The sequence below is a fragment of the Callorhinchus milii genome, unplaced genomic scaffold (assembly GCF_018977255.1).
Source record: "Callorhinchus milii isolate IMCB2004 unplaced genomic scaffold, IMCB_Cmil_1.0 Scaffold5, whole genome shotgun sequence".
NCBI classification, from domain to species: domain Eukaryota; kingdom Metazoa; phylum Chordata; class Chondrichthyes; order Chimaeriformes; family Callorhinchidae; genus Callorhinchus; species Callorhinchus milii.
This window is the reverse complement of record NW_024704746.1, coordinates 3,791,714-3,808,650: the sequence shown is the minus strand read 5'-3', so window position 1 is coordinate 3,808,650 and position 16,937 is coordinate 3,791,714. Positions and strand designations below refer to the sequence as shown.

Genomic DNA, 16,937 nt, shown 5'->3' with positions numbered 1-16,937 from the left:
CTGGGTCCTCTGCAGATCTCAGTGCTGGCGGTGGCGGACACGGTGAGGACCTGCTCCCTGGACCTGTGCTACGAGTCGTCGCTGTCCCCGGCCACCAGCGAGACCAAGAGGAAGATGAGCTCCTTCCTCAGCAACATCAAGGCTGCCGAGGGCCCCACACAGCACGCACTGGGCTTCCGCAAGGCCTTCCACCTCCTCCACAACACCAACAGCAGCCACAGCCCTGGCCGTGAGTGTTGAGGGGGTGTGGAGTGGGGCGTGAGTCAGCATTGGGGGAGAGCGGGCCATGAGTGTGATGGGGGTGTGAGTCAGTGGGTCAGGAGGTTGTGGGTTCAATCCCCACGTGACTGATTTAGAACTCACAGTCCAGACTGACGCCCCAGAGTGGGGGTGGGGGGGGGGGGGAGGCATTTCAGAGGTGCCACACAGAGAGAAGTAGCTGGGGGTGAAGGCTGGGTTTGCTGCAGTCAGTGGGGATGCGGGGGGAGGGTTGGGGGGTGTTGTTTGCATCCAATGTAGGGAGTGGAGTGGCTGCGGGGAGGTTGGGTGAGGAGCGGTGGTGGGGTGGAGTGTGGGTTCAGGGTGCTTTTGCCTGTGCTCAGGCACTAACCTGTCCCCCCCACCCACCCCCCATTCACTGCCCACAGCCACAGACATGGTGATCGTGTACCTGTCGTCGGGCACCACCTCTCGGGGCGGGTCAGAGGCTGAGAAGGCGGCCACACTGAGTGCCGTGAGCGAGGAGAACAGGCGGCTCAACAACTCCGTCATGCTGCTCACATACGCTCTGATGAACGGTGAGTCATGGAGTGGGGGGGTGTGGGGGGAGTGGTTTGTGTCTGTTGGGGGTAGGTGGGGCTCGTGGGCTTTGTATGTGTGTGTGGGGGTGAGGGCTATGCATGGGTTGGAGGGGGCTGTATGCGTGTGGGGGTGCAGGTGGGGGATGTGAGGGGGCTGTGGTGGAGTGGGGTGGGCGATAGAGAGGGGGCTACATGTGCTTGTGGTGGGGGCTGTCTAGTCGCCTTTTCAGAAGCTTTGGCAGAGGGGGCAATTTGGAGGGGGATGGGTTTGGTGTGGTGGGGAGATCTCTTGGCACACTTGTCACTGAGGTAGTAAGTGACTGAGTTGAGTGCTCGATGAGAGCCTAAGGAGAGGGGGGGGGGGGAAGGGACAGTGACAGTAACCTGAGCTGCTGACGTTAACCCTGTGTTGTCCAGAGGGCGTGACGGGGCTGAAGGAGCTGGCCTTCCTGCGGGACCTGGCGGAGCAGAACGCGGGGAAGTATGGGGTGCCGGACCGCATCGGGCTGCCCGTCGTCAAGGGAACCATGATGGTGCTGAACCAGCTCAGCAACCTGGAGACCACCGTGGGCCGCTTCTACACCAACCTCCCAAACCGCATGATCGACCAGGCCGTCTTCAGCCTCCCCTACACTGACGAGATGGGCGATGGTGGGTCCCTCCTTCCCTCCTTTCTTAGAAACATAGAAACAGGAGGAGGCCATCCAGCCCCTGGAGCCTGTTCCACCATTCTATAAATTCATGGGTGATCTGTACCTCAACTCCAATTACCCGGCCTTGACCCATATCCCTTGATACCCTGACCTAACAATCCTTTCTTCCTTCTCTTCCCTCTACCCCCCCCTGCGGATATCTCCCCAACCCTGTGTCTCCCCCTCCCATTGCCACCCCTCCTTTGCCCTCTACTGACTTACCCATCTTGGGTTCGCACAGAACCTCGGAGGGTTGGTGGGGAGTTATAGGAGGGGGAATGGGTCCACTTTCTTTACTTCACCCCTCCTGCTGCCAGGTACCAGGCTCCTCATAGCTAGACTGTGGGGATTGAGGTGGCCACAATTTACACTGACACACTGCTCTCACCTTGGGAGGACGTCTCAGAGAGCTTCACAGAGCTGTGTGGGCACCCGAGCTGATGGTGGTGGGAGGAGGGCAAGACAAGTCAGAGGCTTTAAAGGTGGGAATGGAGAGGGAAGTCCGTGATGGATATCCAGGACTGAGGAGGGGGGGGGAGAGGGAGAATTGCTGAAAGTTTGGTTGCAAATACGTTTGTTAGAGATCGGTCACCATGGGGACACCCCCCGCCCGCCCGCCCCCACTCCTATGCATTGCGTCCCATTCTCTTCCCCCCACTCCCACGACCCTGGCTGTGCGTGTGTGTGTAGTTGACCAGTGGTGCCCTCTGTTCGCAGGTCTCATCATGACGGTCAGCAAGCCCTGCTACTTTGGGAATATGCTGCTGGGCATCGTGGGAGTGGACGTCAACCTGGCCTACATTCTGGAGGACGTGACGTACTACCAGGACTCGTCTGCCTCCTACACCTTCCTCATCGACAACAAGGGTAACAGCCCTGCTCAGCACAGCACAGGGACAGTCCAGCCTCCGGCCTATCACCAGGGGCCACACATCATCTCATTCAACCAGAAACATCTCAGAATGCTTCACCCCTTATATACAGCGTCTTTAACCCAAACAGAGACGTTTCATAATGCTTCGCCACACACATTTACACAGTGCCGTTTAATCGCCCAGAGATGTTTCACAATGCTTCGGTTCCCTCGTCCTCTAACTCTCTCTCTCTGTTGCAGGCTACACCCTGATGCACCCTTCGCTGACACGGCCCTACCTGCTGACGGAGCCCCCGCTTCACACCGACATCATTCACTACGAGAACATCCCCTGGTTCCAGCCCGTCAGACATAACATCCTCAGGTAGAGAGAGCGCAGGGGACGTTGCCTGGCTGGGGGTGAAGGGAGAATGGGGAGGGCAGTGGTTTTGCCGGGGCGAGGTGTCCCAGAGGCTCAGGGATCGGGGAGGGGGTTATGGTGTCCAGTGGATTAGTGGTGGGGGCGTGTTGTATGTTGGTTGGCAGGAGGGCTTGGGGCGCCTGGAGAGGCGAGTTGGCGGGCAGTGGATGGGTGGGGGTTTCAGCAGAGGCAGGTTGGGTGTGGTGGGGTTGAGGGGGCAGAGGGGTTGGCAAGGGGAGAGGCTCGACGGGTTGGGGGTTTGGCAGAGGGGGCACGTTGGAAGGGCATGGGTTTGGTGTGGGCGGGCTTGGTGGCGGTGGGGAGGGGGTGGGGGTCGTCTTCTTGGCACACGGTGACTAACCCAGTGTCCTTGCCCAGCCTCCCCCTGGGGAGCCAGATCATCATGGTGCCCGTCAACTCTTCCCTGTCTTGGCACATCAACCGCCTGCGTGACACCCGCCCCCTCACCTACACTGTCAGCTATGCCTGGAAACTGGTAGGTACCCCCTCCCCGGTGGTGGGGGGGGTGGGTTCTGTGCTGAACAGGATGCAGGCTAGAGAGGAATTGGGGAGAGAGAGAGAGAGGGGAGGGGGGGACGCATGTTACTAATTCAAATTACTCTGGTACTAAATCACCAGGTTACTAAGTTATTGTATTACTATTTAATATTACTGCTAGTTATTAGCACTTACTCTGTTGGGCAAGTTATCAGGTTACTGTGTTACTAAGTTATTGTATCACAGAGTTAAAAGTGATGATAAGTGACTGTATGCTGAGTTACCGTAGGTGAGTTGGCGGGGTGGGTGGGGTTTCCGGGAGGGGCAGGTTGGGTTTGGTGGGGGGTTGGGTTGAGTGGGGAGAGGGCTTAGCAGGGGAAGGGCTTGGGGGGTTGGCAGAGGGGGCAGTTTGGAGGGGGGTGGGTTTGGTCTGATGGGGAGGTGGGGAGTTCTCTTGGCACACATGTCACTGAGGTAGTGAGTGACTGAGTTCAGTGCTCGATGAGGGGTGGTCAGTGTACGTGTGTGTGTGTGTGGGGTGGGGCGGGGGGGTTGCCAGCGGGGTAGTGCGTTTGTGTATGGGGGGGGGTTCTGTGTGGGTGTGGAAGGGGAGATGACATGCGTGCGTGCGGTGCGGGGGGGGGCCTGTGGTGTGTGTGGGGGGGGTTGTTTGCTGCAGTCTCTGTGCGGCAGTAACGCTGTGTGTGTGTGTGTGTGTGTAGCAGTGACAGGCAGCAATAACACAGTGTGTGTAGCAGTGACGGGCAGCAGTAACTGTGCGTGTGTGTGTGTATGCGGCAGTGACGGGCAGCAGTAACAGTGTGTGTGTGTCTGCAGATCCAGGACACGTCCTTTATCCTGTGTATTGTGGTGGTGCAGCCCCAGGTGCCTGTCAAACATCTGAGAAACCTCAACACGGCCCCGAGCAGCAAGTTACTGTACCACAGGCTGGACCTGCTGGGCCAACCCTCCTCCTGCCTGCACTTCAAACAGCTGGCCACGCTCGGTACGTCACACCGGCCGGCTCCCGGTTACACTCCGGGCTTCCCACTCCCCCTCGCGCCGGCTCCCCCCCCCTTCTGGGAGTTCAACTTTTCGTCCGAAGGCCTGGAGCATGGCCTCTGAGCTTTAGGGAATCAGAACTAACCGCTGCCCCTGTCCCACAGAGAGCCCAACCGTCATGCTGTCCGCTGGCAGCTTCTCCTCGCCCTTCGAGCACCTGAGCCAGGCCGAGACCAAGCGCATGGTGGAGCATTACACCGCTTACCTGAGCGACAACACTCGCCTCATCGCCAATCCCGGCCTCAAGGTAAGCCCCGCCGGCACTCCGGTAGAACCCCCGTTCTCTCCCCCCCCCCCCCCACCCCAACACACACACACACACAAACGCATACAGCCTCCGGGCTCAGCTAAACACCAGCCTCATTGATTGGGGAAAACACTTCCCGCAACAACAACAACACATCACATTTACACAGCGTCTTTCATGTCGGGAGGACGTTGCAAGGCACTGGACAGTTAGGGATTTGGACCCGAGGTGTGGGGGGGGGGGGGTGTGTGGTTGGGATCGAGAGGGGTGGAGGGCAGGGAAGGGGTAGAGGGGTGGCCGAAGGCGAGGTCGAAGAGGAAGGTCTTAGATGACGCCCCTTGAAGGAGGCAAGGGAGGGGGTGATGCGGAAGGTCTGTTGGATGGAGTTCCGAGGGTGGGGGCAGAGAGGCTGAATGCCGATGGTAACCGGAGCGAATGGAATTGATGGGAATTAAGGAATCTAGTTAAGAAATACCGTAAATTAGACATCCACCGAGGCACCTGGTGGACTTCAGTCGCTTGTGATATGGGGGGGGGTTTGGTGAAGATTTTAAGCGAAGAGGAGAGCATTACTTGAACCAGCTGATCTGAGACCCAGCCCCCTGGCCTGGAAATCACACTCTCTGTCCGTCCAACTCTCGCTCTCTCTCCAGGAACAGAGGAAGAGAGGAGTAGGCCATTCAGCCCCTCAAGCCTGTTCTGCCATCCTGTTAGATCATCGCTGAGCTGCACCTCAACTCTAATTTCCCCTTGCCCCATATCACTTGATACCCTGACCTAACAAACACCTATCCACCTCAGTCTTGAAAATGTGAATGGATCCAGCAACCAGTCTTTTGGGAGAGAGAGTTCCAGATTCCCACTCCCCTTTACGTGAAATGCCTCCTGATTTCACTCCTAAATGGCCTGGCTCTAATTTTAAGATGCTACCCCCCCCTTGTCCTGGATTCTCCCATTCAAAGGATATAGTTTCTATGTATCTACCCTATCAAATCTCTTTATAATTCTAAACACCACCATTAGATAATCCCTCAACCTTCCAAACCAAGTTCACGCAACCTATCTTCATAATTTATAATAACCACTCTGTCTCGCTCTCGCCCTCTCTGTCTCTATTTCTCTCTCTCTCTCTCTCTCTCTCTAGTCCTCTGTCAGGAGTGAAGTCATGGCGACCAGCCACGTGACGGATGAATGGATCTCTCAAATGGAAGTGAGCGAACTCAACAGCTACATCGTCAGACGTTACATAGCCACGCCCAATGGTGTGCTCCGCATCTACCCCGGCTCCCTCATGGACAAGGCCTTTGATGCCACTAGGAGGCAGTGGTGAGCAAGTGGGCATTCCCTGCGGTGGGAATCATAATACAGTGAAACCCAACAACAACAGCTTGCATTTACACAGCACCCCTCATGCAGGGTAGCCTCCCAAAGCGCTTGACGTGGGGGAATCACAATGCCGAGCTGAGGGGAGGAGGTGATCGTAGGCACGGTCGAAGAGAAAGGCCTTCAAGTGCAACCCTAAGATAGGAAAGGAAGGGGCAAGGCGGAGGGATAGAGGAAAAGTTTTCCAGAGTTTCGGGGCGCAGTGGCTGAAAGTGCAGTTATCGATGGTGGAACAGAGGGCACGAGGGACATGCAGGAAGCCAGAACCATTCGAGCGGAGGGAGCGGGTTGGGGAGTAAGCAGGTCGCAGAGGTAGTGAGCTGCCAGGGCATGAAAGCATTTGAATAAGTCCAATCTATATAAGTCGGACATCTACTCAAGTCTCGTGCGAGAGTTTATATTCTGTGCAAGTTTGGCGTAACTCATACTTTAGCATAAGTCATTAAATGTATGGTCGCAACTGATGCGACTTATGTGAGGTTTCTTGTGAAGTAATCATGATCTTGCATTTAGTATGGTGCCTTTCACATCGGGAGGCATCCCAAAGCGCTTCACAGCATTTTACTGTAAAGTGTAGTGACTGTGTGTTTGGTAGGTGAAAGGGGCAGCAGGTTTGCCCACAGTGACGTCCCGCAAACAGCTGTTAAGTGAATGAGGGGTGTAAAGGGCGGAGAGTGTGACATAGTGGGGCCCTGGGGTGGGTGGGTGGGTGCTTCGGTGGGGGGGAGTGGGGAATGAACCGAGTTACCAATTGGGCTGCGCTGGAGTGGGGAGGGACTTATTCCCTTTTGGGGGGATTCTGGGGGGAGACAGTGAACCGCACACAGACACCCTCGGGACCCCACACACTATCAGCTCTGATCTCTCTCCCCCAGGTATCTGCACGCCATGGCCAACCCGGCTCTCATCACCTTCACCGGCCCCTACTTGGATGTTGGGGGTGCTGGTTACGTGGTGACCCTCAGCCACACCATCCACTCCTCCAGGTAACGTGACCCCCTCCCTACGCACACAACACACACCTTTAATCCCTCCCGCCCCACATACACATCCCCCCACTCTCACACACATACACCTCAGACCACACACATACCTGTTGACCTGTCTGTCTCTCCCCCCCCTCCCCCCAAACCCCCCCCCCCCGCACACAACACACACCTGTGCTTCTTAACAGAAATGTGGCCTGGGAATATAAAGCCGAATCTTTATGATTGTGACAGTTACTGGGAAAGCCACGTTTGCGACAGTCATTGATACACTTTTCAATCTCAGCCAACTTTTCCCATCACAATTCAAGAGGAGGGTCTCGAGACAGGCCTTGAAGGAGGCAAGGGAGTGGGTGAAGCCAAGGGACAGTGGGATGGAGTTCCAAAGAGTGGGGGCAGTGAGGCTGGAGGCCTGACTGCTGATGGTAGGGCAGGCCAGGTGGTGGAACGTGAAGCAGGCCAGAACCTGCTGAGCGGAGGGACCAGACAGGTTGATATGGGGTTAACGGTCATAGAGGTAGGAAGGAGCAAGGCCGTGGAGGGCCTTGAAGGCGAGGATGAGGATTTTGAACTCTATCCTCTGGGGGATGTGGAGCCAATGAAGCCGAGAGAGGACGGGGGTCATGGGGGACACAGAGCTTTGCGGGCGAGGCCAGTCATTGGGTCAAACCTCTTGCTTGTTCCTTCTCCCCCACAGCTCTCTCTCGGCCCCCGGGCACGCAGTGGCTGTCATGGGCATTGATTTCACCCTGAGGTACTTCTACAAGGTGCTGCTCGACCTGCTGCCCGTCTGCAACCAAGATGGCGGCAACAAGATCAGGTAAGCTCTCAACCCTGACCAACCTGCTAACCTTTGCTAGTGAGTAAACCAGCACACGAGGAGGGAAGAACCTTCCTGAAGGAGTAATGATTCATTGACGGACCACTCTCTCTATCTCTGTTTGTTGCTCTATTTCTCACTCTCTCTGTCTCTCTGTATCTCACTTACACTCTCTCTCTTTGTCTCTCTGTCTCACTCCCACTCTCTCTATCTTTGTCTCTCTATCGCTCACTCACACTCTCTCTGTCTCTCTCTCTCTCTCTCTCACTCTGTCACTGTCTATCTCTCTCAGTCACTCTTAATCTCTATCTCACTTTATCTCTCTCTACTTTCTGTCTCACTCTCGCTCTGTCTCTCACTCAATCTGTCTCTCTCTGTCTGTTTTACACTCTCATTCTGTGTCTTTCTCTGTATCATTTCCTCTGATTGACTGACTGATCCATCCACCTACCCTCTCACTCTCTCTCACAGGTGCTTTATAATGGAGGACAAAGGTTACCTGCTGGCACACCCCACACTGATTGACCCCAAAGGCCACGCTCCGGTTGAGCAACAGCACATCACACACAAGGTACTGGTGCCATCTCAAACCTTGAGAGTCCTGTAGCTTAGTGGATAGAGCACTCGCCTCGCAAGCGAGAGGACCTGGGTTTGATTCCCGGGGCAGGGCGAAATGTTGGGCAAGTTTCCTTACTCCACACACCTCTGTTTACCGAGCAGTAAGTAGGAACCCGGGTAAGTCACTACACTTAGCAGTAGATTTTGTGAAACGGCGTCCTGACGTGATAGGCGTTGAGTGTAAGGATGGATACTTGTGGAACATTGCTGTGATCAAAAATGTCTGCCGCGTTTGCCTGGAAAACCAGTCACTGCACTGATTGACAGTGAAGCGCGCCAGACAAGATGCTGTGAACGATTCTCACTCACTCTCTCACTCTCCCCCTTTCACTTTCTCTCTCTTTCCCCCTCACGTTCACTTTCTCTCCCCACTCACGCGCTCTTCCCTCTCACGCTCACTCTCTCTCTCTCTCTCTCTCCCCTCTCACGCTCACTCTCTCTCCCCTCTCACGCTCACTCTCTCTCCCCTCTCACGCTCACTCTCTCTCTCCCCTCACACTCACTCTCTCTCTCCCCCTCACACTCTCTCACACTCTCCCTCTCACACTCACTCTCTCTCTCTCCCCTCTCACGTTCACTCTCTCCCCTCTCACGCTCACTCTCTCTGTCTCCCCTCTCACGCTCACTCTCTCGGTCTCCCCTCTCACGTTCACTCTCTCCCCTCTCACGCTCACTCTCTCTGTCTCCCCTCTCACGCTCACTCTCTCGGTCTCCCCTCTCACGCTCACTCTCTCTCTCTCTCCCCTCTCACGCTCACTCTCTCTCCCTTCTCACGCTCACTCTCACTCTCTCTCTCTCCCTCTCCCTTTCACTCTCTCTCTCCTCCTCTCCCTTTCACTCTCTCCCCCCCCTCACGCTCCTTCACTCCCCCCCTCACACTCTCTCTGTGTGTGAGAGCAGGAGCCGCTGGTGGCCAATGATATTTTAAACCATCCCAACTTCGTCAAGAAAAATCTGTGCAACAGTTTCAGCGACCGGACGGTGCAGAGATTCTACAAATTCAACACCAGCATCGTGGTGAGCACAGTCCCACAGCGCTCGGGGTGGGGTGGTGGCCAGGGAGAGGAAGGGGATATCCTGTCGCATGGTGGTTAAGAGCATTCGCCTCACAAGTGAGAGGACTCGGGTTTGATTCCCGGGCAGGTCGAAGCCGTAGGCAAGTTTCCTTACTCTGCGCACACCTGTTCACCGAGCAATAAATAGGAACTTGGCAGATCTCCGTACGGGGTAATAATCCCTTTTGTTAAAACAAAAGTAATAGTAAAAAAAAAGTAATATCGCGGTCCCTCAATCCACAATCATTTGTGGGACACTGCTGTGCGCAATTGGCTGCCGCATTTCGTCCACCAAATGTACAGTTACTCCACTTTATGGTATGCCCTGTGAAGCGCTTTGAGACATCTCGACGAGATGATAAGGCGCTGTATCAAATGCAAGGATTATTATTATCTCGGGGTCTTTGCGGCTTGGTTGTTCGTTCGCTGGAAGTGGGGGTGGAAAGTGAGGAGTGTTGCTGATGAGCGGGGTGGGTAGTGTATCCGCTTACATGTGTGTGTGTGTGACACAGGGAGACCTGACTAACCTGGTGCACGGCAGCCATTGTTCCCGGTACCGGCTGATACGCATCCCCGGCACCAACACCTTCCTGGGCCTCGTCAACGAGACCTGTGATGCCCTCGCCTTCTGTGCCTGCAGCATGGTGGACAGGCTGTGCCTCAACTGCCACCGGTGAGTACCGGGCAGGCCTCGCTCCCCTCACTGCCATGTAGCCCCCTCCCAACCTGGGCGCAGTCCCTTTCCCCCCCACCCCCACACCCCCCATCTCAGTCCCCTCACACTCACATACACCCCCAATTCACTCCCCTCACCCCCACATACCCCCACCTCAATCCCCTCACCCTCACATAATCCCCCAACTCACTCCCCTCACCCCCCATGTACCTCCCGCGCTCCACCCAATGTGCCACTCCATGCTACCAGCACCACGCTCTGTCCACCACAACACACCGTGCTTTTTACCGCACGTCCCACACCGTGGCCCCCACTATATACGTACCGTGCAGTTGAAATCGTTGTGAATTTCAGCTATATATATATATATATAGCACCTGCGAATGAACATAGAGGATGTCACACAGGCTGCTCCCACCCTCAGGAATCCCCACACGCTATCCTACAACAAAACTTGTGGAGTCCTGTAGCTCAGTAGTAAGTGCTTTGCAAGTGGGAGACCTGAGTTCAATTCCAGGCAGAGGGCGAAACCTTGGGCAAGTTTCCTTACTCCACACAGAGCCTAATAATAATCCTCCAAAACCAAAACCAATAATAAATTGGTCATTTTCAATCCACGACTGTTTGTGGGACATTGCTGTGCGCAATTGGCTGCCGCGTTCGCCCACAAATATACAGTCAATTCACTTTACGGTGTGTTCTGTGAAGCGCTTTGGGACGTCCTCCCGACGTGAAAAGCGCTATATCAAATGCAAGGATTATTATTATTATTATTATATAGCGTGGTGTAGCTCTATCGGGAGCGAGGCCAAGATTGGTGACTCGTTTTGGGGGAGGCCCAGGGTTACTCGGTTCGCTTGAGCGGTCATGGGCCGATGGGCGAGTGAGTGATGGAGTATTTTGTCTGCAGAATGGAGCAGAACGAGTGCGAATGCCCCTGTGAGTGCCCATTGGAGGTCAACGAATGTACTGGCAACCTGACCAACGCTGAGAACAGGTGAGAATCACTGGGCATCTGTGTCAGTGGCCCTGTGTGTGTGTGAGACATGGCGAGGCGAACACTAACCTGTGGCGGCTGCTGTGTGACAGGAACCCGAGCTGTGAAGTTCACCAGGAGCCGCTGACGCTGGCAGCCTTTGACCCCACGCTGCAGGAGACCCTCCCCCAGTGCATCAACACCCGGTGTCGGGAGAGAGCGTCCAGCGGGTAAGTGCCTGTGTCAGACCAGGGCTAGGTGTGCCCGGGTCAGGGGAGGGAGGGAGATCAGAGGTCAGGGGGTAAGTGTGCTCGAGTAAGGGTGTGGGGGGTTGGGGGGGGCGGAAACAGAGGAGAGGCACTGGGAGACACGCCACACACCTTTGTCCCCGATCCGGCTTCTTGGAATTTGGTTTGGGGAAGAACAGCAGTGTTTGTAAACCCTTTGAAAAATCTAAGAATGTGGCCCGGTGTGACCCTCTGATGGGGGGCTGCTTATCAGCCTGTGACTGGGTAGGATTAGAGCGCGGCAGGTTTGTGTGGGGAACGGTTTTGTGTGTGAGCGGAGCCTGTAGCTCTCAGTGGTTAGAGCACTCGCCTCGCAAGGACCTCGATTCGACTCGCGGGCAGGGCGAAACCTTAGGCAAGTTTCCTTATTCCACACGCCTCTGCACCTAGCAGCAAGTAGGAAGTTGGTTGTTAATCGATTGGTGGATCGCTTTTTCAGGGGTAATAATCCCTTCCAAAAAATTAACTCAATCACTCAATCCAGGACTGTTTGTGGGACACTGCTGTGCACAATTGGCTGCCGCATTTCACCCACAAAATATAGAGTTACTCCACTTTACAATATATTCTGTGAAGGGCTTTGGGGCATCTCAGCGACGTGACAACAACAACAACAAAATTACATTTGTACAGCGCCTTTCACGTCGGGAGGACGACCCAAGGCGTTGGACAATCAGTGTTTCGGACCTGAGCTGGGGGTCGGGATCGAGGTGGGTGGAGGGCAGGAGGGGGAGGAGGATGACCAAAGGCACGGTTGAAGAGGAGGGTCTGAGATAGGTCCTGAAGGAGGCAAGGGTGGGGGTGAGGCGGAGGGACTGCGGGATGGAGTTCCAGAGGGTGGGAGCAGAATGGCAAAAGGTTTGCCTGCCAATGGTGGGGCTGGTGAAGCGGAAAACGTGAAGCAGGCCGGAGCCCACTGAGCGGATGGAGTGGGCAGGATGATAGGGGGTTAGAAGGTTGCAGGGGTAGTGGGGAGCAAAGCCATGGAGGTCTTTGAAGGTGAGGACCAGGATCTTGAACTGTATCTCCTGAGTGATGGGAAGTCAGTGGAGTCGGGCAAGAATGTGATAGGGTCACGGAGCCTGGTGTAAGAGAGGACACGGGCTGCAGAGTTCTGGATGATCTGCAGCCTATGGAGAAGTTGGGGAGGCTGACAAGCAAGGAGTTTGTGTAGTCGAGCCTGGATGTTATGAATCCATGCATGAGGGTCTCAGCGGCCTGCAGTATGAGACAGTTGCGGAGGTAGGGGAGGGCAGATGGGGTCATGGCACGGATGTGGGGTAGGAAGCGTATTTGAGGGTTAAAGTTCTGGCTGGCTGAGTAAGGTGGAATGTGTATCCTTGGATGGTGAAGCTTTCAGCGCGTGTATATATTTGTGCTCCAGGGTAACCCGCTCTCTCTCTTTCTCCCTCTCTCTGTCTCTCTCTCTCTCTCTCCCTCTCTTCCTCTCCCTGTCTCTCCCTTTCGACGGGGCAGGGAATGCATCGGTTTGCTGGACTGCGAGTGGTGTATGGTGGAGAGCGATGGCAAAACCCACCTGGACGAGGCGTACTGTGCCTCCCAGAAGGAGTGTTTTGGGGGGATCGTGGGAGCCAACAGCCCTTATATGGACGACATGCTCGCCCTGGGTGAGCGACAACAGCTTGCATTTTCTATAGCGCGTCTCACACGGACATGGCCATTTCAGGTCATGGAGATCCACGCATCTCACGACCCTCCTCTTCGACCACGCCTTCGGCTGCCCCTCCTATCCTCCCTGTCCTCCACACTCTCTGATCCTAACACCTCTCCCCCCCCCCCCACCCCTCCCAACCCACAGAGTTTAGGTCCAAATCCTCCTGAAAGGCGCTATCTAAATGTCATTTTGTATTGTATTTTGTATTAGAAGAAAAACAAATTGAGACCGTTTTAGGGGTTTTTGAAAGTTAATATTATTAATAATCTCACGTAATGTGGAATATTTCGCCCACAAAACACAGAGTCCCTCCACTTTACAGTATAGCCTGTGATGCGCTTTGAGACGTCTCAACGACGTGATAAGGCGCTGTATCAAATGCCAGGATTATTATTGTAATTATATTATAATGTGAAGACGATTTGAGGTCTCAGACTGGATGGAATTTGGTGCCTGTGCTGCCTGATTACTTCGCTCCCCCTCTCTCTCTCTCTCTCTTTCCCCATCCGCCCCCCCCCTTCCAGGTGACGAGGTCATTGCCCTGAACATGATAAAGAGCGCCCCCGTGGGGCCGGTGGCGGGGGGTATTATGGGATGTATCATGGTGCTGGTGCTGGCCGTCTACGCTTACCGTCACCAGATCCACCGCAGGAGCCACCAGCACATGTCACCGCTCGCGGCTCAGGGTAAGCCGTCACCGGGCAACCGCGAGGCCTGACTTCAGCACAGGAGAGGAGTCAGGAGGGGGAGGAAGACACGGAGTGGGGTGGGGGGTACAGAGAGGGAAGGGTCAACAACAACTTGCACCCTTCACGTGGGGTAGCGTCCCGGAGCGTTTGACAGTGGCGGAGTTTGACCCCGAGCCAGGGGCAGAGGGAGGGGGGAGGTGACCATAAGCCCGATCAAGAAGGAAGGCTGGATTTGTAAGTGGGGAGGGGGCAAGGCGGAGGGACTGAGGGAGAGAGTTCCAGAGTTTTGGGGCGTAGGGACTGAGGGAACGGCCACTGATGGTGGAGCGGAGGGGATGAAGGACGAACAGGAGGCCAGAGACAGCTGAGCTGAGGCAGTGGGTGGGGGACGGGGGTGAGCACTCCGGGTGCGCGGGGGGAGTGTAGGGAGGCCGAGGGGGAGAGCCGGGGAGGGGAGTTGGGGGGCTTGAGATGGGGGGAGTCGTTTGCGACCCCCTGAGCTGAGGCATGACTATTGTATTCTCTGTGTAGAGATGTCGGTGCGAATGTCCAACTTGGAGAACGAGCGAGACGAGCGAGATGAAGACAGTCACGAGGACCGAGGAATCAGTGAGTGTCTCTGCTCCCGCCTCCGGCAAGGGGTGGTGGGGGGGATCTCTCATCTCAGGGCCTCTGAGCTCACAGTCCAGGCTGGCGTTGGGGGAGGTGGGGGAGGAGCGCTATGCGATCAGAGACGCCATCCTTCAGAGGAGACGATAAACCTCACTTCCCGTCAGTGCCCTGTTCAGTTTTTCCTGCGGTTGACGAGGGTGACTGAGCCGGGCTGACACCAGCTACTTCTTGTTTCAAACCTTGTGTATAATGAACATCTACAATTGTTGTTGTATTATGTCGGAGTCCTGTAGCTCAGTGGTTAGCGCCCTCGCCACGTAAGCGAGAGGTCCCGGGTTTCGATTCCCAAGGAGGGCAATAACTTAGGCAAGTTTCCTTACTCCACAGGCCTCTGTTTACCTAGCAGTACGCAGGAACCCAATTGTTAGGTGATTGGCTTTTCTGGGGGTATTAATCCCTCAAAAAAAAATGCTGTCACTCATTCCACTGCTATGTGCAATTGGCTGCCGCGTTTCGCCCACAAAACACACAGTCACTCCACTTTACAGCGTATCCTGTGAAGCGCTTTGAGAAGTCTCAATGACGTGATGGGACGCTCTGTCACACGTAAGGATTATTATTACTTGTATTTGTTATTATTATTCTCCCCTCCTACGCCCCCTGTTTTGACAGTCAGTAACACCAGGTTTATCGCGGCTGTGATTGACCGACACGCGCACAGCCCGGAACGCCGTCGCCGGTACTGGGGCCGGTCCGGCACAGAGAGCGACCACGGTAAGCACCGGCTTCACCATCACTGCCATACGGTCAACACTCCCTCCCCGACCTCAGCCTGCTTCTGGTTACCATGAGAGCCCTCAGCTGGGCCCCCTCCCTCATGCCCTGCGCTCACTTTCTCGTTTTTTCATTCACTCCCTCCCTCTCGCTCTCTCTCGCTATCTTTCTCTCTCTCTCACTCTTCTCTCTCTCTCTCTGTCTCTCCCCGCCGCTCCCCCTCGTTTTCTCTCTCTCTCTCCCTCCCCTCCAATCTCTTCCCTTGTTCTCCCTCATTCACTCTCTCTTTCCTCTAACTCCTCTATCTCTCTCTCTCTCTTATTTAGCTGCCCTTTACTCATACTCCTAAAATGAGTGGAGGGAGAGTCTAACCTGTGGGGGGTGGGTGGGGGGGAGAGCATGGCTGGGGGGGGGTATCCCATCGCGGGGGGTTAACCTCTCATGGCCCACAGGCTACAGCACCATGAGCCCACAGGAGGACAGCGAGAACCCGCCCTGTAACAATGACCCACTGTCGGCCGGGGTGGACGTGGGCAACCACGAAGAGGAGGGGGAGCTGGAGGCCCCGCCCCAGACCACAGCCCTGCTCAGCCACAAGCCCGGTCCCTACCGGCTCCACCAACACCAACACCAGCACCAGCTCCAGCTCCACCACCTACAGGCTGCCGTCACGGTGCACACTGTGGACGCCGAGTGCTGAGACCACCCACCCCGCTCCTCCTCCAACCCCCACCGAGACCACCAACACTACCGAGACCACCACCCACCACTTGATCGCAAGGAATTCCGAGGATCTCCTTGGTGTGTTTTCTTCTCCTTCCAAACCACCCCCCCCCTCCCTAAAAACACAATCCAAACGGGGATTGGGGTTGGAAAAACAAGGATCCACGGGGAAAATGATCGGAACAGGATTTTCCAGGATTGGGATTGGGACTGGAGGTGGGAAACGGACTTGGCAGGCAGCTCAGATTTTTTTTTAACACAATAAAGGATTATTTTTCTACTATTTATTGAACTTTTGTTTGGACGGGACAAAAAAGCCAAGACTTTTTTTCCTCGTGGGGAAGAGGAGGAGATGGAGTGAAACGAAACTGATGTTTTTATATATATATATATATTATATATAATAGGAATATATTAATGAAAAGGGAAAAAAAATGTACGCCGAAGACTGACTGCTTAACGGATGGACAGACAGTCTGTGTGTTTGGCTGCTGATCACGATGACTTGAGAGATTGTCGGTAAATCGTCTTCTGGTTGGCGCCATGGAGAGATCCCAGTGTTCCGTGATCCCGAAGCCGCCCAGCATTTCCCGGAAGAAGAGCGGGAGCCGTGTTGTGACGTTCCAGCGTGGGATCAAACAGCCCAGTCCCGTACAAGACGGAACGTGTTGGCGGGCGGACGGCTGAGGGAGGAGAGAGGGAGCGGAAGCGAGGGAGTCGTTTCACAGCTCGGAGAAAGCAACAACGCCGTCGGGATCGCGGGAGCGAGAGACCTGTCCAACAATGTCCGGGTCGGATGTGGTGTGTACAGGGTGTTTCACAAAGTCCTGTTACCCCCATGTTTTTTCTACTGTGCACTGACCAACAACTGGAACATGTGGAAGAATGATGATCATTGTGTTTAGTAGTACTTAGTTGTATTCAGTACAAGTATTTAACTGTATTTGGATGTCCAGAGGGCCGTTGTGAGTGAGTGTGTGTTAGCACCGTCATTTTCAGGGCAGAGAATGATCCGTCACCCTATTCGGTGCCACATCTTCTGTAACATGGATGGAGTCAGTGACGAGGGCGAAAATGCACCTCTGACAGT

The 16,937-nt window shown here is 55.1% G+C and overlaps 1 protein-coding gene across 1 annotated transcript; it reads left to right on the top strand.

Moving 5' to 3' along the window:
- Positions 1-15: 15 nt before the first annotated feature.
- On the top strand, positions 16-16,196 carry cachd1 (cache domain containing 1). Its single transcript, XM_042335108.1, has 21 exons — positions 16-229; positions 648-797; positions 1,218-1,451; positions 2,210-2,359; positions 2,607-2,730; positions 3,145-3,262; positions 4,102-4,270; positions 4,431-4,573; positions 5,718-5,899; positions 6,832-6,942; positions 7,640-7,762; positions 8,234-8,333; positions 9,281-9,397; positions 9,948-10,108; positions 11,022-11,108; positions 11,201-11,317; positions 12,851-13,002; positions 13,574-13,735; positions 14,270-14,347; positions 15,023-15,124; positions 15,577-16,196. Exons 1-21 carry the CDS (start codon positions 115-117, stop codon positions 15,822-15,824), a joined length of 2,943 nt encoding a protein of 980 aa, XP_042191042.1. The 5' UTR covers positions 16-114; the 3' UTR covers positions 15,825-16,196.
- The last annotated feature ends 741 nt before the right edge of the window (positions 16,197-16,937 follow it).

Excerpts from the sequence above, each read along its gene's own strand:
- cachd1 (XM_042335108.1), top strand. The coding sequence starts at position 115 with ATGAGCTCCTTCCTCAGCAACATCAAGGCTGCCGAGGGCCCCACACAG. Across the intron at positions 2,731-3,144 it reads GTCAGACATAACATCCTCAG|CCTCCCCCTGGGGAGCCAGA; the intron begins GTAGAGAGAGCG and ends GTCCTTGCCCAG. Across the intron at positions 10,109-11,021 it reads CTGTGCCTCAACTGCCACCG|AATGGAGCAGAACGAGTGCG; the intron begins GTGAGTACCGGG and ends TTTTGTCTGCAG.